Source organism: Indicator indicator, chromosome 8, assembly GCF_027791375.1.
Source record: "Indicator indicator isolate 239-I01 chromosome 8, UM_Iind_1.1, whole genome shotgun sequence".
Classification (NCBI taxonomy): Eukaryota; Metazoa; Chordata; class Aves; order Piciformes; family Indicatoridae; genus Indicator; species Indicator indicator.
Window position 1 is genome coordinate 13,989,167 of NC_072017.1, and position 25,453 is coordinate 14,014,619.

At 39.4% G+C, this 25,453-nt stretch overlaps 1 protein-coding gene across 1 annotated transcript in view; it reads right to left on the reverse strand.

The window, feature by feature from the left end:
* Window positions 1-1,135: 1,135 nt before the first annotated feature.
* WWC2 (WW and C2 domain containing 2) overlaps window positions 1,136-25,453 on the reverse strand; it is a 93,597-nt gene continuing 69,279 nt past the window's right edge. The window contains exons 12-23 of the mRNA XM_054382984.1: window positions 23,740-23,863; window positions 21,179-21,259; window positions 21,009-21,095; window positions 17,691-17,883; window positions 16,144-16,308; window positions 15,249-15,379; window positions 13,786-13,978; window positions 11,689-11,853; window positions 9,805-9,897; window positions 8,446-8,688; window positions 3,303-3,430; window positions 1,136-1,202 (exon numbers count right to left, since the gene is read on the reverse strand). Coding sequence (XP_054238959.1) covers window positions 1,136-1,202; window positions 3,303-3,430; window positions 8,446-8,688; window positions 9,805-9,897; window positions 11,689-11,853; window positions 13,786-13,978; window positions 15,249-15,379; window positions 16,144-16,308; window positions 17,691-17,883; window positions 21,009-21,095; window positions 21,179-21,259; window positions 23,740-23,863 — 1,670 coding nt within the window. The remainder of the gene's footprint in view (window positions 1,203-3,302; window positions 3,431-8,445; window positions 8,689-9,804; window positions 9,898-11,688; window positions 11,854-13,785; window positions 13,979-15,248; window positions 15,380-16,143; window positions 16,309-17,690; window positions 17,884-21,008; window positions 21,096-21,178; window positions 21,260-23,739; window positions 23,864-25,453) is intronic.

A 25,453-nucleotide genomic window follows, 5' to 3' on the forward strand; every position in this document is an offset into this window, starting at 1 on the left:
TTCATCTAAGGCAAATTTGAAATGTGCCATTCACATCTGTTTATTAAACAGATATGCACCCGCATATTATTGTGCACCTGCAATGGCATGCAGGGTATTGTAAAAAATGTTAGATATTGTACCAAAATACGTGGAGGCTTCAAAGAGCTTCAGGAGCCTTTCTTTCTCAGAAAGTGTTTACCTTACAAGCAAGATTTCTGATTTTTCAGTATCTGTGAGTTTTTTCTCCTGGTATGAAATGTTTTAATGAAACACCTTTATATTTGTAAACCCAATAAACACTTTTACCTGTTCCTAGTTGGCAATATGACAGCCTCTAGGACAAAAGATTAACAAAGAGAAACTTCCATTTTTAAGCATACAGTGGATATAACTATGCCAATTTCAATGTTGGTATTACGAATTTGATTCTGCTTCTAGTTCAGAAAGCAGCTGCCCCTTTTGGTAGTCTCATACAAGGTTTTTAGGGTTACTTGTCTGCCTTACCTTTCTCACTCTCCTGCAGATGCAAGAAACCTTTTAGTGCAGATTAAAGTACTGTACATTCACAAAACTAAACTGAACTCTGGCTCTTCCTACAAAGAATTAACAACTTTGTTTTCAGAAACAAAATCCCATTATTGGTGATGAATCTAAGTAGCAGCTGTTGTGAGGCAGCTTTGATGTTTTGGAAAGGAGCTTACACTTGTGGTTAACTTTTAAACTCTAAAAGTCACACTCTAGTACAAAAATATTGCATGGCAAAACAGCCATCTTCACAGTCTGCTCACATGAAAACAGTGAAAAGAAACAATCTTCTGTTGAACATAATATTTCTCAACACAGTGCAGTTCAACAGGATACATGCTTAGTACTGCCTTTGTTCCTTTGTTCCATCTTTACAAAATAAAAACACAAGCAATACATACAAACTGTACAAAATCAGCATACCAAAATTAAGCTACTTTGGTTTTCTGGTTCGGGGTGGGGGGGTTGCCATTTTTTAAGTATATAACAATCCAGTTTGCTGTATTTTACAAATAAACACATCAATAGTGAATGTAAAATAGAAGATCTTTAAAAGCAGGTTATTGGAACTAGAAAGTTCATCTGAAAAGAGATGGACAAGTGGAAACACTGCAGTGAAAATGCACAATTATACATCATCAGCTGGAAGGGCTGGTATACTGATCTTTGCTCTTGTGAAGTATGCTATCTTCTCCCTGAAATAAGAAAGCAAGTTATTATTTTACGATTTATGTCATGACTCCAACGTCATCTGCTGTAGAGTTGCTAATATTACAGCACAGTTCTTTAAAATTATAGGTATGAAAAAACAGGCAGTGATGAAAATACACAGGGAATTTATTTAGAGCAAATGGGGCATTTGGACATAATTCCCTCCTTAGGCAGATTTATGCAACAAACCAGTTTCAATTTTGAAAGAAATAACTAAATATAACAATAACATAAATGTAAAATAATATATATTGTGTAATTATATATACAATCATTTAATATCTGTATATCATATACGTATGTAATATAAAATATAATCTAAAAATCACTATTTTGTCAATAACTGCAATGACAAGACTGAAATACTGATCTAGTCACTTAATTTTCTGTGATGGTATTTCGGGGGGGGGTGGGGGGTGTGTGAACAAAAAGGCAAAGCAAAACATTTTAGCCTGACTTGAGAAAAGTGGGGAAGGAGGGGGAGTTGTACCTGGGCAAGACTCAGAGAAGCAGAGTTGTCAACCCACTCTCTAGTTGCCTCCCCTGTGCTTTTACCATTTCTGTCTTCTATGAACTGAGAGATTACCGAAGCGTAACAATTTCACACAAGCTTGTCTGCCAGCGGTGTGGAAAGCAGGTGAGAAGTATTGGGGGCCTAAAACCTACAGCTCAGAGGAGTCATTCTTCTCAAGAGCTTCGAAAATGCCTGAGGCTACAGCAATGTAACAAGTACGGCTGCAATTTAGCCCTAGGATGCAACTGTTTGTCCAATAGACTAAACCTTGTTTTCCACCAGCAAAGCTTGGGTTCCCACCAAAACCAGTATTTCAGAGAAAAATGAGCTCTGGAAAATCAGCTATGTGAATTGGATTCCTTGGCTAGTAGCGTGGTGATTAGAAGATGGTGAAGAGATCTAGTTCTATGATACACTTCTTGCAGGGGAATCATGTCTTGAGTGCCACTACATGTTCCTGTGAATTTGGGCAGCAGTCTGTTTGTGCTGACTGTCAAATGACCAGCACCAGCCCTCGCTCAAGACTTGTACAGAAAGTGAAAACTCTTTGAAGATGCCCTGAAGTTCATAAAGAAGATAAAGAGCTCATCTATAGTGGCTTCTTCTGAGAGACCCCTTTTTTTTGCCTTGCTTTGATCCTGTATCACTTAGTTGTGGTTTGCAGGCCCCTATTAGCCTATTGTTTTCTTAAACAGCTCATATAAGAGTGGTTTAAAAAAGAGGGGAAAAAAAAACCTCACACTTAACAGCTGACTTAGATTTTCTATGCAGGAATCCAGAAATCAAACTTTAAAAATGGGTGTTAGTGACAAATCAGATTCAGTTAGCCTGCAGTACTGTTTCTGTATGGAAGAGTAACCATCATTATTTTTCAACTGACAGTTTTATTTTTCTCTAGAAGTGCAGCCTTTAGCTGCAACCTCCCACTTACTGCCCAGCCTTTTAGGAATTTAGACCTGTCAGAATTAAGGTTTGTGATAGGAAGTGTTCATTCTACCTTATGCTATGCAAGAACAGTTGATTAATTACTTCATGTAATCGGTGCTGTTCCTGCAACCAAAAGGAAGAGGAAAACAAAAAGGAGGAGGGATTCAAGGTCTTTCTTGCACAGTAAGCCTTAAGGAAGGCACAAACAGTGGTTAATCAGCTTCCTGACAGGTGTGTACTGTTTCACCTCTCCTTGAGTGGCCACCTGCTTCAAGGCAACTGCCACCATCAGAAAAGATCCCATTACTTAAAGCCCACTGTCCATCTACTGTGGGCAAGGGGAGCCATTGCAATGGTCACACATCAAGCTTCAGCAGATGCCACACAGGAGTCTGAAAACTTTTCACCCTGCTTGCTCCCCACCACAGCTCAGCTGACATACTGCCCCTTCTGCCACATGAGCAAGTTACCTAGGCCCAGTTCTCTGAAGCCTTTTTGGAGCTCCCTCAGAAAATCGTTTCTTGCAATTCAAAGGCATGTGGCTTTTCAACTAATATTACAGGGCATGCCAGATTATATTTAGAAATAAATTCATCTTCCTTCACTACCCTATAAAGAGCATGAAAAGCAGAACAGGCCATACCTGAATGACTGCACCTGCAGTGGCACTTTCTGGCTCTGCTCCCGTAACCGGCACACATCCTTAGAAGCTTTCCTCATCAGCTTCTCGGCACTCAAACCTTGTTTCTGTTCTTCTTTTGACAGTTCAGCCTGTAAAAAGGGAAAATTACTGCACTGTTCTAATAACGAACAATGGCTCCTTTCAAAGAAATGACAAATTCCCTGTCTCAAGCAAAACACTTGGCAGTGCTAGGTTTATGGTTAGACTCAATGATCTTGAAGGTCATTTCCAACTTAAATGATTTTATGAAAATCTCTGTACAGGGGAGTCAGCAGGACTAAAGACTGACACCACAAGCCTAACCCATGGGTATGAAACTGGATAACAAGTGTTTTTCCTTAAAAAAGAAAAAAAAAAAAAAAGGCAAATTCCATGCTGCCACAGGTGGCTACTAGGTGTTAGAAATTTTCATGAGGTGTTTCTTAGGGCTATTAGTTAGACAACACCTAAATTTGCACAAAAAGTGTTATCTGTCCAAATATCCTTTTAAAACTTAGAGTCAATGATTCTCTTCTCATGGAAAATGCTTTGATTTCCTAATTTAAAGCTCTCAAGCAAGCTGGCTACATTTACTTTAAAATGACAAAGGCATGCTTTAACTCATGACAACACCTGTTTTGCAAGTGAGACTCATCTCTTTTATTTGCGTTGTAGAGGTGTAAAAGCCAAGGCAAGTGAACAGAACACCAGTGGTAAGAAGAGATCAGGGACCTTTCTTGATGTGACCCAGCAGTGAGTTACAGTCTTCTGTACCTCAGTATTGCCAGCTCTATCACATGTCCAAAAGTTATGTTATGTTTTTCAAAGAACTTTATCAAAGGTTTTTGAATGTCCAATAATGTGAAGAGCAGCTCTTTTTAGGTGGGCAGTCACCAGGATTTCTCAGACAAATGGCCACTGATCCTAGGAATCCCATAACTCATGCATTATCACTTCCATCATGCGTGCATGGCACAGGCAATGCTACCTTGTTTGTGTACTCAACTTCACTTCTAGACTGCAAGGACTACCAGACAAATATTGTGACGGTACTTTGAATTTTGCCAAGCTATCAAAATCCAATAGAAGCAGTATATGTTCTTACAATTTCTGAAAATTCTTAAGAGCATTATTTTTGATGCTTAGTTTTAGTCACTCAGACTGGAAAATGCTGCTCTATTACCTCAGGTTAAAACTCAAACCCAAGCCAGAAGCAGCAATCTTCAAAGTTGGCTTTTAACTTAGGAGTTCACATCTCCAGTTCTGACTTCAACCCAGTAGACTCCCCAGCAACAAAACCAACTAATTCAGAACCAGTTTACCCCACACATACTATCAGTTTCATGCTGATATTTATAGAAATACTTAGGGAAATCTGTTCACAGCAGGATAGCAGTACTGCTGCTCCAGTGAAACGTGCTCCAGAGATTTGAAGACATTAAAGACCACCACCCTTTCAAAAAGTCACTGAAAATCCATTCGGTTTGTACTGCTGTTCACTTCTTCAGTCCCCAGCCCCCAAAATAGCTATGATTTTAAAATGAAACTAACATATAAATATTGTTTTCCTTATTAGTTAGTGAACACAAATTTGCTGGCTACAACCGGTAGTGTCTTACTTAATTTTACATATGTCACTGGCCATATGTTCTATCAGCTCTCCTAATTAACATCTATCATCACGGCACCAAACAAAACTAGAAAATTTTGAAATATTTTCTCTTTTCCTTAACTATCCCATAGCATAGATGGCCTCTTTGTTTTTGTACTCTCTACTAACATGCACTCTTTTTTCATTCCTTTAACTGCGTTAGATTTTCAGGATGCACTGATGCATGTAAGAAAGGCTATATATGACTAGATTTTTGTTTACATTATGTTGTTGACTGATTTACAAAGATATCGAATCCTCCCTCCTCTGTCAAATACAAAGAAGCCCACAAACACATTGGCTGTGCATTCAGTGAGTGCCAAAAATCTGACACTTATTGGCCAAAAATAAGTGCCAGATAGGAATTCTCTGTATTTGTGCTTAACTTCAGCAGAAACACTATCAAAATTAAAGCGGAAACACTACTTCCTGTCGTGTTCTTCAGTGGTTTTTGTATAGAAGAAAGAAGGTGAATCTAAAGAAAAAGATCTTTTTACTGTGCTGAACACCAGAATCCTGCAATGAGGACATCGTTGTGGTACTGATGACATAATTACAGATTATGTCTACATGGAAGATGTACTGAAGAGAAATAAAGACCTTCACAGATGTAAAGACAACTTTACAGGCATCTTTTTTTGTACATACACAAAGAGGAAGCGCTTCAGAGGACACTGTCTGAAAATGTTCTTGCATGAGGATTTAGACTCCAACTTTGAAATACTGCTCCATTTCTCACAAAAATGCAAGCTAAAGAGAAAATGCTTCTGGTGCACAGAATACCTGCCGTTTTCTGATCTGCAGGTATTAGTGGGCTTTAGGTACTTGCTGTACTTAGGAAGGTGTGGTAGGAAGGGAAAGCACACAGTCTGTGTGTTTGGCTTCAAGCAGAGTAACTGTGTGCTAGCAAGCAGCCACTGATTTTCCACATCTCCCACATCTGCAGTTTCATTTTTCACTTGAGACACTCTCAATTTCTCTGGCACTTCCAGCTGCTGCATTAGTTTGTGCCATTATAATGCCTGCAGGATCCAAAAAATAATCTATGACAATGTTCTCTAGGCTGCTGTGTTTTGCTAACCCAAGAGGAAACACTGACAGCAAAGTACAGCATTCTCTGGGTGGTTTTGCACCACAGGGGAAGGCTGCAATGATTTTAAAGATATAAATATTTCTAGACACTTTGTAACCACTCTTCAAAGAGGTGGGGTGTCTGTGATCCTTGTTCCACCTTTTAGCTTGGAAAGAAGGGCTTAAATGCTGTGCTGCAGCCTGCATACATTTTAGGGAGGTATGTCATTGCCCTTATCTCTCGTGGCAGTGCGTGTTATGGTGTTGATCACCAACATCAGAGATACAAAATGTGACAAACCTATCTGCTGCCTTGAAAGAACAGGTTGAAATAAGAAAGCACTAATCCAAAGGATTTAGAATATTAAATGTTGCAGAGGCACACTCTATGATAGTGGCAACAGCTTAAAAGTGGGAGTAGCTTTAAATTAAATACTTAAAAACTACAATTTCTACTCTGTAACCAGCATTAGATAAAAACTATGACCTTCTAAGTAAATTTAGTGTCTTTTATATAAACTATTGTTTTTATGGATTAAAGCTTAGATCACATTCATGCAATGAGCTCAGATTGTGTCATGTTTAAACATCATGCCATCTTAGCCCATTTTGCCCATTTTTTTTCCCAGAGCATTTGTCACTAGTGGAGTTTAGGCTGAGCATTGTTTTATAGCCATCTGAGAACTCCACTGGGTACAGTCAGCAGCAGGTGCCAAACAAAGAGGCAGGAAGACAGAACAGAAAATAATATAGAGCTGGAAGAACATACTGTGAAAAGGTCTTGTTTCCTAAGCTATCAGACAGTCAAAGACTTCTTGAAGAAGCTGATATTATTATGGTTGATGAACTCATGGGTTTTTCTTCCATGAATTTACCAAACTGCTTTTTGAAACTATGCAGACTTGCAGCAGTCTTTGTTGTGTGCAAGGCATTTTTACAGTTTCTAAATGGTGTGCTGTTTGCTTGCATTTAACCTCCACCTCTTCAAATCCCTGCTTCCCCTATAATAAAAAACAATGATTAATGGCTGTCCTCTAACCTTACTCATGGTAAAACAACTTCAGTTGTAGCGACTTATGCCTCCTACCATGGAAGCTGTTTCCTCCTCTGACCATCACTCTCGACCCTTGTAATTTTATTAATCACTTTGAGAAGAGGAACCAGAACTAAACAACGTTCAAGTTACTGGCATAAGATGCAATAATAATCATAAAACAATGATTTGTTTTGTTCCAACTTTGACAGCTGCTGGTCACTGTTTGTTTGTTTTTGTTCTTTTTTTCTTTCTTATATCTAGAGCATCTCATTCCTAACACCTAATTCACAGCTCAGCTTTTTATATGTAAATATATAGAGGGAAGGGATGAGCCTAATAAAGCTATTTGCTGACATTTAGCTTTTAAAAATCCACAAACACAGATGGGAAGGGCTCCAGAGGGCATCTACTCCAACATCCTGCTCACAGGTGACGAAGCTGAAGCTGGGTACTCAGGGTCTTATCCAATTATGGTCCAAATATGCCTACGTGTGGAGGCAGGGCTTGTTTTTTTTCTTTTTCTTTGCCTGTTTTTCTTTTCCCCTAGTAACCTCTCTAGGCCCCTATTCCAGTCTCTGTCACCCCCAAAATTAAATTGAAAAAAACCGTAACAAACAAAAACCCCACCAAACCACAAAAAAAAAAAACTCCCCCCCAATCTCCCGAAACACAACGAAACCCCCCAACAATCAAATTTTTAATGTATTTTGTGGCAATTTTCCACGTTCAAATTTGTCACTGTTGCTTCTCACTCATTCTATCCTGTTCCTTGTCTTTTATGCATGAGTAAATGGCATCCCATTACCTTTTGTAGTTGTTTTAGAGACCATCACATGGAGGACAGAATTAGGCTTTCCTTTGCCATAATTAGAATAATTATGTCCTGCATGAGGAAATAAGGCACAGCTGAAGTACTGTCTTTCCCACATGCCCCTGCCACTGTAAGCAATGGTCACTGCCTCTCTTGACCTGTCACAGACATCTTTAGGCTACCAGTTCTGTGCGAACCGCCAATCACCTGATGCTGAGGCACAAGAAGCATCTGGGTATCTGGGCTGGAATGTGAGAATTTTAAATTAGCTTTCAAGTAAATGCTGTTTTCCTATGCCAACCACAACTATTACTCCATATAAGAGAGTTTCTACTCTGAATTACTAGACTGTTTAGAGGGCACTAGAAACGTATTACCTCACATTCTAGGTTTATATGCTGTAGTACTGACTAATAAATAAATATTGCATCCACTATGTTATTCAGAGCTGTAACTAGCCAAATGTGAGCTTCTGGAGAAGTCTTTACCACACCAGAAAATACATAGAAAAGGCATGAGTGTATCTGCTCACACAACATCTGTATGCTGCTCGTACCTGTTTTTCAGCTTGTTTCAGGAGTTTCTGGAATCGTTCATCCTCCAGCACACACAGGGGAAGGTCTGTCTCTCCTCTGCCTTTCATTTCCTCAAGCTTTTGTTTAAGGTCCCGCAAGGCCTGAATCTCATCGTTCAGGCGATTCTGTCTCGTGCGTGATGCCTGGAGGTCCAGCTCCAAGTCAAGGGAAGTGCGTATGGGGCACTCTTGCATAGCTCTTCGCGTGATTGGCTGGCAAACAGGCTGAATCATTGGGGAGGCAGAACAATAAAATTAATATCCAGATAGGCTAGTGTAGGGTTTGATATCCTACAGTCATAAAAGCTCAAATATATGTTTGGCTGTTTTGGGTTTTTTTTTTTTTGATGTTGTTGTTTTTGGCTTTTTTTTTTTTAAGCACAAAGCTGCTATAATGAGATCCAAGCTCAAAAAAATAATCTATTCTGGATTTTTTTCAGCTACTAGCTAAAAATAAATGTAAAAGCTTATCCAGCCAGCAGTACAATTATATATTTACAGGTTAAAACTGAAAATCCAACCCCATTCTAATCCCCTGGATAAACACAACCCAGACTTCCCCATAGATTTCAACTATATTAATTTTTATAAGCATTTGTTTTTTCAAGGTCTAAGCAAACATATAATGTTATAAACTCCATAAACATTCATTTCTTTAGCATATTTCACATTATTTGCTGTCCTTCCTTTCATAGTGACTTTATACATGAGGAAGGGGGGCAAGAGAAGCCATTCCCAAATATTCAGCAGTACTTCTTTCTCATGCCAAAAGTAATCCTGGTACCTGGTAAGAAACCTTCTGTAGAAATGTTTTACTAGTTATAACCAAGATTAAATCTAACTCTGTCAACTCATGTAAGAGTGAACTCCATGCAAGAGAAACACAACCTTACTCTCTTGTCAAGACACTCCTGGAGAAGAATAATCTCCTTTGAAAGGCCATGTGAATCCTTGAAATTTACACCCAATTTTGCTCATGATATGTGTCACTGCTGTTGACTTTTACACAGCATAAGCTGCCTTGGGTCACTCTGTAATATCTGGGTTCTTTAAGCCAGATCCCTCTGACAGTAACAAGATCAAATGTAACAGTAAATGCCAGGATGTCTTGCTGCTGGCTTCAGCCACAACTAAAACAATGTAAGATTTGGTGGGCAGTGTGGGGGGAAGGAAGATGTAAGTCTGAGACCAGTGTTGAGACTCCAGCCTACAGGACTACATGTGGTACTTTCACTGCTTTTGCTGAAACCCTGACATAAAGCATATTGATTATAAAGTTGTCTGCTCTTCCTTCTCTCCCCAAGCTCTGTTTCACCCATGCCCAGGTCACACAGCACATACCCGCTTCACTCTGAGGCTCCGCCGCTCTGTGGCGTTTCTCACAAAGAGAGACTTCTTGGCTAGTGTGGAGCTGTCGCTGTCACTTCGATTCAGCTGTCAAAATGTACATACCAGACATAAAGCACCTTCTCACAGAAATGCACCTCTATTGTCATCACCAGTCAGGAAACCTCAGTGCTGAGAAACACATAGGTCATACTTCATACAAAGTAAGATTTTTTTTTTTTCAGCTAGAAGCAGGCTTTACTCTAAAATCCTATTCCTAAATCAAGACAGCCATTGATCTTACTGAATGAAGAGTAAGTACATGCTTTAGGAATGCAAGGAAGGTAGTGATGGTTATTAAGTACTGCTGGATCACTGGCTGGATAGATTTCATTTACCTGGGGCAGGCTTTTAACAAATTTACTACAGAGAGGTTAATCACTGTGGACATATACCTGTCCAACAAGCATTATTTTTGTGGTGTTATTTGTACAGGTGTGCCTACAGCTTCCTTCAAGACCAGTTTCTGCTTCTCAGAAACATGCACCACAGCTTGACAGTAGTTGCTGCTTAATTATAGCACTAGTTGCACACAGACCAGTGCAGACTGATTGTTAGATGCATCAGCATGCATGGGGGTAACCTTCAGAGAAAAGAGAAGCACCTGTCAGCAGGATATTTATTTCACCTCTTCAGAAAGGACAGACAAAAAGAATCACTCTGCTAACATTTCAATAACCAGAGCCTTTAGCGTGCTTTACACAGTTGGGGGTGAGAAATACAGCCTCTTGCAATATGAATACACCTCTCAAGATGCTAATCTGTCTTCATCACGGAGTCACTACTAGGAGCTAACCCCTGGATACACGCAGGTAGCTATCATCACTGATGTTTTTTAAGCACTTTTTAAGTGAACTTTTCAAAGCATCCCTTAGGCCTCAGAAAAAAAAAAAATATATGTTTGCTGTAACATCATATGAAGCAGGTGCTTCCTTAAAGCTAGGCCATCTCCTGTAAAAAGAGAGCAGCTGGCATTTAGCCGGAGTATATCCAACACGCGTGTTCTCCTAGAACAGCACTACATAGCAGGCAAGGCTGGGTGACTGGGTCTGGTGAGACCTGCATCATTCATCCTTCTCCATGGACTTGGATGTAGCTACAGGGCACACTCTTGAGCTCCACCTGCAAGTATTTCTAAAACTGCGAAAGATTCAGCTGTGTAAACATGTTGTTTTCCCAGGGTACTTTGAATCCAGACACAATGACAAAGATAGTGATTTACACAAGATGTGTTTATGGCTTCTGGTAGCAGGGACATAGCAATGTGCAAAGCTACAAAAGCCCAATGCTTTTCCAGGTGCAACAAATTCAGGAGTTTATACTAAATAATCCATCAGAGCAACTAGTGCTATTTCCATTGCACTTCCCTCCACAGAGAGCAAGTTAAGACTATGTTTTTTGCCAATACAACTAGTTTCAAGAGTATGGGAATTAAGGTGAAGGCTAGGTTCTGAACCAGAGTTAATAATTTATCTGAATTATGTAGAGGTTGTTACAAAAGTCACCGTCCTGGGAGGTGCTAAAAAAAAAACCAAACATGCGCACACGGCACTTCAGGATGTGGTTTAACGGCCATGATGGTTTTAGGCTGATGGTTAGAGTTGATGAACTTAGAGGTCTTTTCCAACCAGAATAATTCTGATTCTGTGATTCTGCAGACTGTAGGGAATAGATATTTAAATACATAGATACTAACTATAGATACAGATAGAGGAAGTGTAGGCTCTGCCTCTTGCAGGGGAAACTGGCACATGACTCACTGTCATTAATGCATCATTCCCAAGAAGTTAAGTGACTCTTTAGTTACTAGCTCTTCATTCCAAGTGTTTTTCCTCTCACCCTGCAGATGTATTGGTTCCGCTCGCCCGGGGAGAAGGTTTGTGAGCGCACTATCATGCTGTTCCTGACAAAGGGACACTGTCTTGAGCTCCAGCTGGCTCTGTCCTTGGGTCGGACTGTTGTGTTCTCATTAAGTGACTCCTCGGTGTTAGTCTCTTTATCAACCTATAAAAAGAAAATTAGTTTATAAGAACTACTATATCCAGACACATGCCACTGCCTAGCTTTTGTGCCTTTGCATTTTACAAATGTTGTTGTTACCTTGCAGTGGATGTGAAGACCAGCAGCAAAAAGCATATTGCACACACTCCAAACTCCTAAAATCCTCATGTGTCGAGAGTCTTTTGAAGGTACTCTCTGCATGCAGTAAAACCAAAGCTTTTGCAGAAAGGCCTTTGCTGCAGACGGTCTGATTCAACCACAGTACAAGAAGTCTTTTGCCTGGCTATTTGCAGATGTTATCCTTGTGATTATTGTTGCACATTTATATTTATTGTGTTCTTCATCTGTACAACAGCAAGGTTCTGCTACGCTAGAAATGAGGCCGGTAAACACCAGAAGGGGCAGCTGGAGAAGCTACATTGCCCAGGTTCTTCCAGCCATGTTGTTGTATGTCCTCCAAGCCAGCTGCAAGGCTGCTTTATGGCAATCTGCAGAGCTGTCCCAGCTGTGTGAAGCCAGGGAAAAGATGCTGCTAGCTGCTGTCCCTCTGGAGCAGCCTGCTGCCTACTACAGTTGTCCCACAGGTACCACGGGGAGCCTCAGGTGCTAACACCCACATTGGTGGCACTGCCTGTGCTAACTTACATGCAGCAATCATCTTGAGATCCGAGCTAGGACAAGCACTGCAGCAGCAAGCACATCTGATGTTACTGATGTGCCCTGGGGCATTTCCATCAGCTTGGGTAATTTAATGAGGTTCATAGTTTTCAGTATGCTGGTGATAAATACAATGACCTAAACAGCAAAACTGCAACTCTGAGAGGATCTGGCACACAAAGATTTATATTCTGCCTGGCTTTACAATCAGGTCGGATGTGTCTTCACTCACTGTCCAGGTCCATCCAGCCTAAGCTTAACAAAACACTTGTGTTAGTGCCTAACCTTCAGGTGTTGTCCTTGATGTCTTCCCTTGCCAAGGAGGAATTACAGCTTTGATCTATATTTACTTGCTACCCAGCAGACTGCCAGTCCTATTATATCATGGCCTTAGCACATTTGGCATCTTGCCACATTAATTGGAAGTTAATTACAGTTTGCAGCAAGTCCACTGAGGTGCTGAATTTTGTATCATCACAAACTTGAAGGAACGAGATGTCATTCTTTGCCTCTTTACCTCTGCTGTTCCACAGAACTTGTGGGTTTACCTCATGCACCAGCATTTTGATTAAGATGCAGAAAGATGTTCTTAAAAATTTATTTCTAGAGTATGTAGATAAATTCACTAAAAATTTACTAGAAGTTCTTTCAGAAAGGTGGAATGTAATTTAAAGCAAGCAGTCAAGAACATGGAATTAGAATTTATTATGTGCAGTGCACAGGCAGTTCAATAGGACATCATTTGTACACATTTTGGAATTTTCTGCTCATTTATGTCTCCTCCTCCTCTCTGCTAAGCCAGGTTTTGTGTTTCATACCCTAAAATAAATAGGAAAGAAATGAAGAAATAAAGAATTCCCTACACTGGTTTAAAGGTCTTGACCCCTGTTCTGTCTTTTCCCCTGTTTATCAGATAAATCAGAAAAAAAAAGGAAGCAATGAAACAGATGTGCAGAAACGTTTTAAATGTGCACAAGCTGAAGCCACTGAACTGCACTTGTGTCCTGAATATTCTCCCTACTAAAAAAAAAAGTCAAGATACACGTTTTTAGTTAATGTCTTAGATTCCTAAGTTCTGTCAAGCATGTCTGTTAAATGTCTTCATAGCTCAGGAGTGCCCACATCGATTTCATTGAAAGTGCATATTGACAAGTGCTACAGCAAAGGCCACATCAGACTATAAATGCTCAGATGCAGCAGGGTTCCCCATTAACTGCTCAGATATAGATCTTCAGACACAGTAAGGCACTGTGGGAATGTGTACTTGAAGATACTCACCAGTGTTAGCATTACAGCAGCTGGATGGCTGTCATGGGCCTCATCACTGTTCTCCCTGTCCTTGTCTTCATTTGTTTCTGGTGCATCAATGAGTAACCCCATGTCGTCAGTACAGCTGCCTTCTACTGCCAGCTTAATGCCATCTTCTTCTTCATCCACAATGTCATCAGTGGCTTCTGCGAGCATTTCTAACCTGTATGAACGGAAGCAGCCCAGGCTTACTCTCAAACTGAGAAAGTCCACCAGCAAAGGATACCAGAAGACCTAGGCCTTCACCCATACATAATATACACATTTGCCTGACAGGGAAAACAGGAGCACCACCATTAAGTCCACATGAAGGCACATGTCATTAGATGCTCCAGTAAAACCCAGCAAGCTCTGCTACAGTTGACCTTCCAAGATCATCATGGCCACACTGCACTACATTCAATAGCTGTATGCTGACAGCATTTATGACTTTGGCTGCAATAAATTCATTAAACAAATGAGCAAGTCTCCCCCTCTCCTATAACAAAGCATGTATTTATTTCTACAGTGCAGCTCAAAAAGCTACACAGGAACAGAACTCAACACAGCAATGTAGCAAAAAATCCATTCCTTGGGAAAGCTCACAACTTCTTCAAAACCAAGACCATTAATGGAAGCACAGATACAGACTTTGGCAGAAAACAACTCTCTTAAAATCCTGTTAGGTGCTTATTATGGTTAACATGACTAATATTTGCTATGAGACATTCTAGTACACCTCCAGTGCTTTAGACTTCCTCTTAAGTGGTTTCACAGTAAGATGTACATGGAAGGGAATGGAAGAACACCAGCAGTAGGAGTTAATAGAGCAGCCAAGACACCATAAACCCTTAAACCTACAAAGAAGATGAATGAATTGACCATGTAAGGACAAGACTTTACCCCATTTCCAGTGGTGGTATCACAGTATATCAGAGGTTGAAAGGGACCTCAAGAGATCATCAGGTCCAACGCCCTGCCAGAGCACGATCACTTTGGGTAGTCCACACAGGAATGCATCCAGGTGGGTTTAGAAAGTCTCCAGAGAAGGAGACTCCACAACCCGCCTGGGGCAGCCTGTTCCAGTGCTCTGTCACCCTCACTGTAAAGAAGTTTCTCCTCATGTTGAGGTGAAATCTTCTATGTTCAAGTTTGAACCCACTGTTCCTTGGTGAGGCACTGGAACAGGTTGCTCAGAGAAGTTGTGGATGTATCATTGGAAGCGTTCAAGGTCAGGTTAGGTGGGGCTTTTAACAGCTTGATTTAGTGAAAGATGTCCCTGCCCATGGCAGCGAGATTCGACTAGATGGTCTTTAAAGGTCCTTTTCTGACCCAAACCACCATATGAGGCTATTGATCTTCTCTGAAAATACAGCCCTTGCATTTGTCTAAGAGGAGGAACAAGTAGAATAATTCAGAATTCCTGAACACAGAGGGGAAAAAAGTGGCTTTACCAGTCTTGCTCAGAGCCCCTTTGCTCCTGTTCCTCCTCCTCCTCCTCCTCCTCCTCCTCATCTTCTGCCAGCTCTTGTTCTACTGCTTCCAGCTCAGCAGATGTCCTCTCCAGCAAAGCTGACACAGTATCCTGCTCACAAGGAAAGGAAGATGAAACCAGAATTGAGTGACACACAACACAGGGTAAAACACAACAACTTTTGCAAGAGCTGCATGGCACTGCTGTTCCAATGCCAGCAAAAATGTGACTCAGATCACAAGTGTAAAGGGTTTGAATTGTCAGTCTGTAGCACATTAACTGATTGTTTTTATACAAAACAAACCTCCGTCAAAAAAACCCCAAACCAATACTACAACCTAATATGCTCCTGTCATTCTTTAATGTCTCATCTCTCTTTCCCTCTCTTACTTGCAACATCACTAAATAAAAAAAAAATTGTTCTTAAAAGTTGTGGTTTTTTAACATAGTTCTCTCAAGTAGGTATTAAAGCAGAAAAAGCTATTTAGCTATAAGACACAATGGCTTTAAGTATGCAACACCAAATAATTAAAACCCAGCATTTTTTAATGATTGCATATAAAAATCAATGGTAAACTTGAGGAAACTCTTCACTAACATTCTTTTTCAAATAACACACAGCTGAAGTGTTTCAAATTAGAGTGCAATTTTGCATCCCACTAAGAAGTATCAGCCCTACCCACACTTGCTAACAAGTCTGAAAGCACATGTAGGACCTACTAACGCACAAAGTCACTAGAAACAGAAGTGCCTTGCAAAATACAGGGTCTTAGACCTTCAGGGGAGGGCAGTTCACACACTCAATGCAACAGCACCATTGGTCTATGGCTGCTTTAGTGCTATTGCACTTACACACAGGCCAACACACTGCTCACCAAGTCCAGTGAGTGCAATGACTGCTTGTTTAATACAAACATGGATTCTTCATTTTTCTCCTTGGGGTTTTTGCCAAGAATTTGCTTGAAGGGTAACAGGTTGTACCACAGAGTAGAAGTGTCATCAGAAAATGATAAATCTGCCAAACTGATCTGAGTCCCGGCCTGCACAAAATAAGAAAGGGGAAGAATAGTGATCAAATTAGTTTTATTTCTTGCAAAAGACTTGAAATTAAATTCTACGGTACTTACCAGACAGCAGAAATTTGATGTGAATCTTAATCCCCTTTTTAACTGTACAATTTTTCTATTTCCCCTATAGTTAAAATAAACAAATAGAAGTACATAGAAAGATCCTTTAGATCACCTGTTCTGCCATCTTTTATTTCAGCCTTGGGAACTCCTCCCCACATGCACACACACAACCCCCTTACATCACTGTGATGCACATATCTGATTTCTACAGCACTCAATAATGAAAAACTCTGTCAATGAATCCTGCAGCATCAGCTCACAGAGCCGCAAGTTTTTAGTCAATTTTTCACTTGTTTCACCACAAAAATCATCGCTATGGCAAATAATAACAGATGACCTTGTTTGCTCTAACCAGTGAAGAAGCAGATGAAAAGACAGTGAAAAGGATTAAGAAACCCTTTCATCTGTACAAGCACTGACATCCACTGAGTTGGCATTCTGGGAAAACTTAAGAAGTACTCATGTAAAATCCTCTGTTCTTTGGCAAAGCAAATCATCTTTACAGCTGCTGGGCTGCATACATAGCTCTGGCTAAGAGCGGTCATCTTGCCCAGGGCTTTCTCTGCTTGGGGTGGTATTCCCCACCAGATTCCAGCACCTCTTCAGCCTGTTGTAACTAAACTATGTGCTACTAAGTCAGTTTAGTTTTTCACCATGAGTCTCTCTTGTGTACCAGGCCATACAAAAGCAAACTGAAAGCAAATGAAGCATCACTAATTAGGTAATGACCACAATCAAAACCAAGCTTTTTTTTAAAGTGCCAGTTTCCAATAGGCTGGTCTGTTAATGCCTCGCCTTTTGCTTATTTCTACTGATCATAAAGCCTAAAAAGGTGGGTATCATATAACCTACAAGAATGTGCAACAATGTAATTCAGTTTGTTCTTTGTGACACACTGTGATAATGAGAGTTTTCCCTTTTTTTTTCCATACTGTGGCTCATATTCAGCTTTTGCTTTAAAATCTAGTGTTAGGGTAATTTGACAACGCAGTTTAGAGGGGGGGGGATTTATGTATAAAACTGCAAAGGTGGAATATCAACCTGTAGTTAAAGGGTTATGGTCTTGCACTGTTACAATTATCAAAACATCACCTAAATGTTTAATGCAGGATTGGATTCCGTATCAAGAATTTCATAGAAAGGTAGTTCTTTAAGTACTATAGCAACAACCATGTTATGCTTCAGAATTTGTCTCTGAGCACTGTGGAATTTTAGCAGCCTTGACCATCAAAGTAAGAGTGGGCATCATAAGCAAATGCATGCCAAAACATGCCAAAAATAAAACTGCATACCAAACATTCTTCCCAACGACTTCTACGGACAGCACAAACATCTACTCTCAGTGTCTTCTGCAACAGTGTTACTTGGGAAATGGCTACTCTGAATATCTCGTTGAATAACATGGTTTCCATGGCAGGATGGACTCTTGTGCGGAACAGACAGCTGGTATCAGGTGAGGAGGGAAGCACTGCCACCCGAACGTACCTGCCAGAAACAAAACAGCATCTTTACCTCTACTTAAACTAGCACTTACTGGTGGTGTGGGACAGAAATTGAACTGATCAACTGAAGCACTGCATGACAAGGAAATGAAACATTGACAAATCAGCTGGAACGGAAAACAGGTGAAAAACTGGAGTGAGAAATTTCTCTTGCCCCTTGCAGAAGCATTTCCCAAAAATGAATGTCTGTGCCTGGTAAGGTAGTAGCAAGAGAGGTACCTTGTTCTGTCTCTATCCAAACTTACCCTCTAGGTTAATTTTGTGACCACCGAGTACCATGTCACAGATGGGAGGAAACATAATCTTAATGCTAATTAACGAAATAAAAAATTGGGTGGATGTAAAAATTAAACTGTTAGCATGATGTAAGCAGCACTAAAACCAGTGAGGTCTCTTAAGCTTTTAAAGAAACACACAAAATAAAACTTCCAAGGAAACCAGAAAACTAATGAAAATGAGGGGGAAAAAACGGTAGCTAGGACCATTGCAGCTTAAGATCAATTCATAATATACTAAGTGAGGCTTAGAAAAATGCATCTTGAAAGACTAAATTTAAGCACGGGGAATCACTTGAAATTGTCCCACGGCTGCATTCTTTTTATGTAACAAATCTGAATGGCTATTAAGTGGATAAAAATACAAGCTAACTTGCAGGTCACACTTTACTAGGGGCTTGACTGAGTGAAGACATTATCAATGCAATTTGCACATTATTTACATTCTTATACACACGAATGAGCACAGTAATCATTTGACATCCTTTCTGTATCCATGCATTTCTGGTATTTGCTTAAAATATAATTGACATTCACTGTCTAATAGAATGCAATGAAGCTAGCTAAAGAAGAGTAAGTGGGCCAAGGGAAATTATTCTGGAAAAAAACCTGTTCTTACAAAATGTATAGTACTACAGCTATGTTTTCTGCTAATGGCTTTGCACATACTGTTATTATCATTAAAAGCTTAGTTTACATTAATTAAGCCAAAAGAAATAAGGTCTGTGAGAAATTTGATGTTACTTAAACTTGGCCACAGCCTTTATTCCCCAGTTAAGCTAAGCTCTTTGAGATAGAGTAATATCTAAGTTGTTTGGTTCACGTGTATAGCCTGGATAGCAGGTATCCAACGTTTTGACAAACCAGTCCCAAAGTTAAGTGGAAGTGTAATGTACACCCAGTAATGCTGCTGCTGTATTCATATAAAAGTAGCTGAGCAATTTGCATGGTCTGCTAAAAGCAACCACTTTAATAGACGAAGCAATTAGGAAACATTTAGAAAATAGGAGGAGAAGCTGAAGTATTTTAAAGCTACACTTAAAAGGTGGTTCATTGGAGTTTTCTTTTAATAATTGTTAGCCAATGTACTGGCATCAAGCCAGACTGAGGACTGAGAGAGAAGTAAAAGATAAATTGCTCACTGGCTTTGTTTTACAAGAGTACTTACTTCTACTTTAATTAAAAAGGTTAAAAAGTCAACCAATACCTCAAATTCTGCTGGGATAAACCTATTATTTCTCAACTGATGAAAAAATTATTCTGACATGAATAGTAAATATTCAGTTAGGCTCTACCTACTCTAAAATGACCAGCTTTTACAAACCACGTGAAAACAGACATCAGTAAGACCTCATGTCAGCTCTATTCTACTGTGTGTAAAGGTTCAATAAAGCACTCATCTATCCAATTGGATGTTCTAGAAAACACAGTTAGAACCCTGCATCATTCTCCAGACCCCATTTTTATCATTGTACGTATCTTTACTATTACACATGTACACACTATGGCAAGTCCTTCCTTTGCCCTGTCCTTCCTTCCTCCTTGTTTTGTGTAGCTTTAGTTTTATTACATCTTTTCAGCTGCAGCAGGTCTGAACTTCTGCAGCAATGATGCTTGATTACTAATTACAACTTTGTACTTCAATTCCTAAAGAGATGCAACTATGACCTAACTATCTTACTAAACATTTGTTGACAGTTCTTTTCTCTCAGCTCTGTCTAATCATGTTTCTTTAGTTTTTCTATCTTGTTGTAGATCAGCAGAGGGAAGATGGAATTCAGAGAAGGAAGGATGGTAGGACACAAGCATTTGTTGTTAAAACCAAACAAACCCAGAAAAATCCAGCAAGCACAGAGGCCTGTGTGCCTAGTCATTCTTTTCATGTTCAGTAGCTTCCTATTAATCCGTCAATCAAATCCAAGGTGATGGGGAACAGAGGGAAGGGAACCATCAAGAAAACAGTTTTCCAAGGATTAATTATGTTCTGTGCTAATTTTATTAATCTTCCTAACAGTTTAAGATAGCTTTCTAGCCTGTCAAAGAGCGCACTGAAGTACAGGTGTCCCCAAGGTGCCAAGGCAAGGTGTACTTGTTTGTACAGATGAGTGTTTTGGATTAGAATCTTACTGTCAACATTTTCTTATTCAGGCATTTCTATACATTTCCTACCTACCATTTCCACTGTAATTACTTTTAGACCTTTCCTGTTGGTCCAATTCAACACAACAACTAATTCTTAACAGACCTCCAAGCTCCAGTTGTTACAGGTGGTGTATTTCAATGTAGCTGTCCTTGGTCACTTGCAATTATCAAAGTATCCCTTTAATAGTTCACTTAAAATACATTATTTTACTATTATTTTCCATTAAAATGCTACATAAATGTAAAAAGACAGCACTGTGAGCTTAAAAAAGAGTGATGTATCAAAATAATGCTTTTAGTAACTACATGTCCTGGTCTGAGCTAAACCAGAACTACTTCATTTCACCAATTTTACTTTTTGACTATTTACAGAATAGCTGTTCTGCACTCACAAAGGTACAGAATATTTAAAAACACTTAAAGAGAAACATAGTTTAAAAAAAAAAAAAAAAAAAAAGCTTTTTGTTTCACTTCAACGGAACGTGCCGATTTCCTGAAAAAAAAAAAAAAATCTTTTTCTTGCAGCATTGCTGGAACATGTAAAAAAGCTAAGTAATGCTACAGTTTGCAAAGTTTATACATATTTTAGTGCTGTTAAGCAACAAATCACTCCATTCCTTTGGAGACTTTGTACAAGTTATTATTATACTCTCATATTTCAACACTACTGCTCAGTGATTGTTTGACTTACACTTTAGAGCCAAGGGGGACAGAGAATGCTGGAAGATTTCTGAGCTGTGCTATGATTATCACAAAACTTGAACTGCTGTGGTCGTATCTGTTAAAGAAAGGAGAACATGAGGGAAGTTTACTATTTGCATTTATGTATGAACAGAAACATTCCCATTGCTGGTCGCTTACCTGAGTCCTACTTGTACCTGGGCAGCCTCTAGAGTTATTGCATCATCTTCACTATATACAAGGTCCTCAGATTCATTTGGTCTAAGGCAAACAGGCAGACACTCACATTTAGGAAAAGTATAGTTAGCTTTCAGCAACAACTAAGGTATGTGTACACAGAAGATGGATACATTCTCCTAAATAGGCTGACTTAATTAAAGCATGGACTGCAAATAATAATTTCAGACCCTACACAGTAGCAGTACTGATTTTAGAGACAGTCACTGCTTGAACAGTTTGACAACTCCTGTAATGAGTCAGAAAGGCCTCAGGCTGATTGCTGGCAGACTAACAGGCAAGAGGAAAACTCACGACATTTTCCTACACGTTCTTAGTATTTCTTTATCCCTCCAAACATAAAATTGTAAATTAAAATTTGTAATAAATGTTAGACCACACGAGAACTGGATATGAAATACTGCTTTGGAGAATATTTGAGAAGCAGGAGCTCTGCAAAATAAAGATTTCTGTGCAAGCAAGAGGCATCTTTCCTCGATTTTCAGAAACATTCAAAGAACCGCATTCTTGGAGCTCAATACTGGGTATTGAACAGAATTACACAGAATCCACATGGCATAATAATTTCCAGTCATTTTCTGGAAGGTTGGAGTGAGGATGTGGTATTAATGTGTTTCATTGATTTTTTAAAACTAGACTGTTTGGATCAGTGAATAAGATCAAGGCAGAAAATGTTAAGATAGGAAATGTGGAGAATGACACAGACATGACAGCACTATTTTAAGACTGCTTTTAGAGGTTTCCTTTTTACTATTAATTTTCTGGCTAATGGCTAATTTGATAAAGTGCATTTATTTCCTTCCCTGCCTTAAATTACTCCATACAAAGGAGTGATCTATACGCAGAAATCGCTGTACTGTAACTTCAGGAGCACACTGACAAACTCTAAGATATTCCACACACAGGGCTCATAAAGCCACTTCTACTAAAGATAAGCAATTCTCACAGAGGCACTCATTACCTCTTCACTACTTCCTACCCAGTAATAATAAAGAGTATCCACACCTGGAGCCATCATGGAATAACTAGAGTCTGCAAATCTTGGCTTGTGCAAATGGCAGTAGTTTCCTTTTGAATACAGGCTTAGGGGATGCAGCTGTCACCTGTCCTCTTTTCCTGAGTAATGACAGGAAGGTGTCAGGAAGTGTTCTGTATTCCACCTATCCTATAACTCACAGCACTAGAGAGAGGACAGCTAAGGACTTGCTCCACAGAGAACATCCACAGCTTTTGGTCCAACATCTGTTCATTTCTATCCACTGGACTTACAACTAGAGCAGACAGTAAGTTTTGATTACAGTGGCTCAGAATAGAAACAAAATGGAAAGACAACAATGGTTGTTGAACCAAAAATACACAGGTGCAGCTACTCAGTCAAGTGAAGGCTGAGTTTTCAACAGATGAGCATTTGTTTCAGCCTAAGAAGTTGCATTAGGTCTAACTGAAGACATGGAGCAAACTAATACCATGAGACTTAGAGTTTAGGTTGAAATATGGATCCATGACCTAAAGTGAGATTGAATAGGCAAGAGGAGATTTCTTCAGGAGAAATCCCTTTTGTATTCACACTGTTTCCTTTGGTCTCATCTATTTTATTACCTTTTAATTTATGAAACACTTGACAAGTAATTTTATCAGAGGCCAGCAAAAGCCATTTATGATACTGTAAGGCACCTTTACCTGTCCCTAATAGAAAAGCATTTAGGCTGGCATCTGAAAACAGGAATCTACATATTTGGAACCATTTTACTAAAATATCTTTCTGAATATTCAAACAGATAAAAAAAATTCTTCATGTCAACAACTTGCCAAAACAGAGGTGTGAAAAATAAAGATTTTATTTTCTCTCACAGTTTACAACAGCCTTCTGTTATGCAGTCTGAAGTTCCTTGTTCTCACTACCAAAAAAACAGGTAATACTACAAGAACTTGTATGAAGAATCCTGTAAAAGTTATGTCTCATCAAAAAAACAATAGCAAATAGATTTCTCGTATCATGTTCACCACAGTGAAGCATGAATGTTAAACCCTAACCTGGATTGTTTCTATGCCAACATAGCATAGATTTTCTTATCTTTTCTATATCCTCCACTTGAAAAAAAAATTCAAGCAAAATAATATGCAACCTTAAGATTGCATCTAAACAAAACAAGTAGTAACAAGTTGAGTGAATATAGCCACATGACAGAACCTGTATAGCTTAAGTCCAGCTTTTCAGAAATAATTCTAGCAAGAAAAAACCTCCACGATTACGAAGTAGCACATTAATGCTGCTCAAACAAGTTATACATGCACAAATTCACTACCTTAAAAAAAGATAATAAATCAAACTTCATTGTTTGGCAAACGTGCCTTCCTTTCAATATGAAAGTACTCAATTTTTATTAAAAAGGCAAGACCAATGAACTACTTATAAAATCCCAGCATCACTGCTTATAAATAGGTTTAAGTTTTTGGTGGTGGGGGAAAGATCTGCATTATTTCTCAAACATTCTCAAACCTACTGTTTCAGAGAAGCTTCATATACGCCACTGTCTCCAGCTACAGACTCATCAGACACAGCAGCAGATACACAAGCTTTTTTCTCCTGCAGCAGGTGACTAGCTGTTCTTCTTGGTAAGTCAACACCTACAAAAAGAAAGAGCTAAAATTAGTCCAAGAGATGAATAGTCAGAAAGAGAGAAGTGCATAGCTTAGAATGTTGTCAAGTTGAAAGCGGTGACCCTTAACTGAGTATCACAGAGTAGCTTTGTTCCACATCATTAAACATTCTGAGACTGTACTGCTGTTACCACATTTTCTGGCTGGGGATATAAACCAAACTGATGAACTTGAAAATGTACAACTATTATTCCTTTCCAGAGATACTGGCTCCTGTCATCACCTGTGTCTGTTAAGCTAGTTATTATCCTTCATTATCTTCATTATTAACCCTCATTATCCTAATCTTCAAACCTGTATTTGCCACGTTCACTTTCTGCACTGTAGTAACACTTCAGCTACACGCAAAGTACTTACCCACTGTTTATTAAATACTCAGAAGTCAATCAGACAGACACCCTCTCCCCAGTGATATAACTGCTAGAAAATCCCCTCTGGTTTACTATCATCAAAAAGTTTTTATGCTACAGTCTCTTTTCTATCAACTGCTACTTAGCTTTAATCTCAACTCACATTCATATACTAACGTCATGCAGTGAAGCAGCAGCATTCACAGAAAGCCATGCTCTGCAGCATAGCAAGTTGAGGCCTATGCAGTACTTTTATCTGCCAAGGGGTGAGGATGTTGGTATGCGTTATCATCCTCATCCGAATCATGACTTTACATCTTGTTAAGATGTTTAAAATGTAAGGCTTCAGATTAGATGATTGATTGCTGCATTTGTGCTTTTATTTATGGCAATAAGAATGCTTTTTCCTTGATGATGAAGTGCTCTTTCCCTTCCCCCAACCCTGTGAGGGGTGAAGGTGATGACATGATTTATTGATTACCCTCAGGAATTTCTACAGCAGCCTGAACTGACTTTGACAATGACAGAGACTGACTGTGGAAGAAGTACACGATATTCCAACTTGGTTTCTGACAGCAGGGACATGTGCAGAGGAGCAAATATCTGTATGGTTCACCTGTACAGAAAAGTCAGAGACAGAGCAGCAGGCAAGTGCTGCATCTAAAGAGTCAGTGCTGATTATTACATGAAAATACTAGCTCTACTCTCTTCAGGTATGTTTGCTGACCTCCAAGTTAAGACTCAGTAGTACTCATATTTGTAGTCTTGTAGAACTTCAGTGGGTGGGCTGAAATTATGCCTCTGTCTGAGTTTGTTCAAAACCTTCCCATTTAGCATTGCATTAGTTCCACAAATCAAATCTGAGTAGAAGTACTGAACCAACCCCAGGTCAATGTTTCACCACTAATGTACTGGAGCCTTCACCATGAGGCCCATTGTACTTTGGAAACTAGAGGTTCTGACCCAATTGTTACCCAACTTTTCAAAATTTGAGAGCTTGGCTTGGCAGTCTCAATACAGACTCTAAGATAATTTCTATCACATATTTGACCCTACATGAAGAAGCACCAGTATGAAGAATCACAATAGGAATTTCTATTTTAAACTCACAACTACCTATAGACTTGAAAGACACCCCAACACTACCCAGGATAACAAGTCCTCAAAAAAAGCTCAAGAAGGTTAGACAACCATATGATGCCTTTGG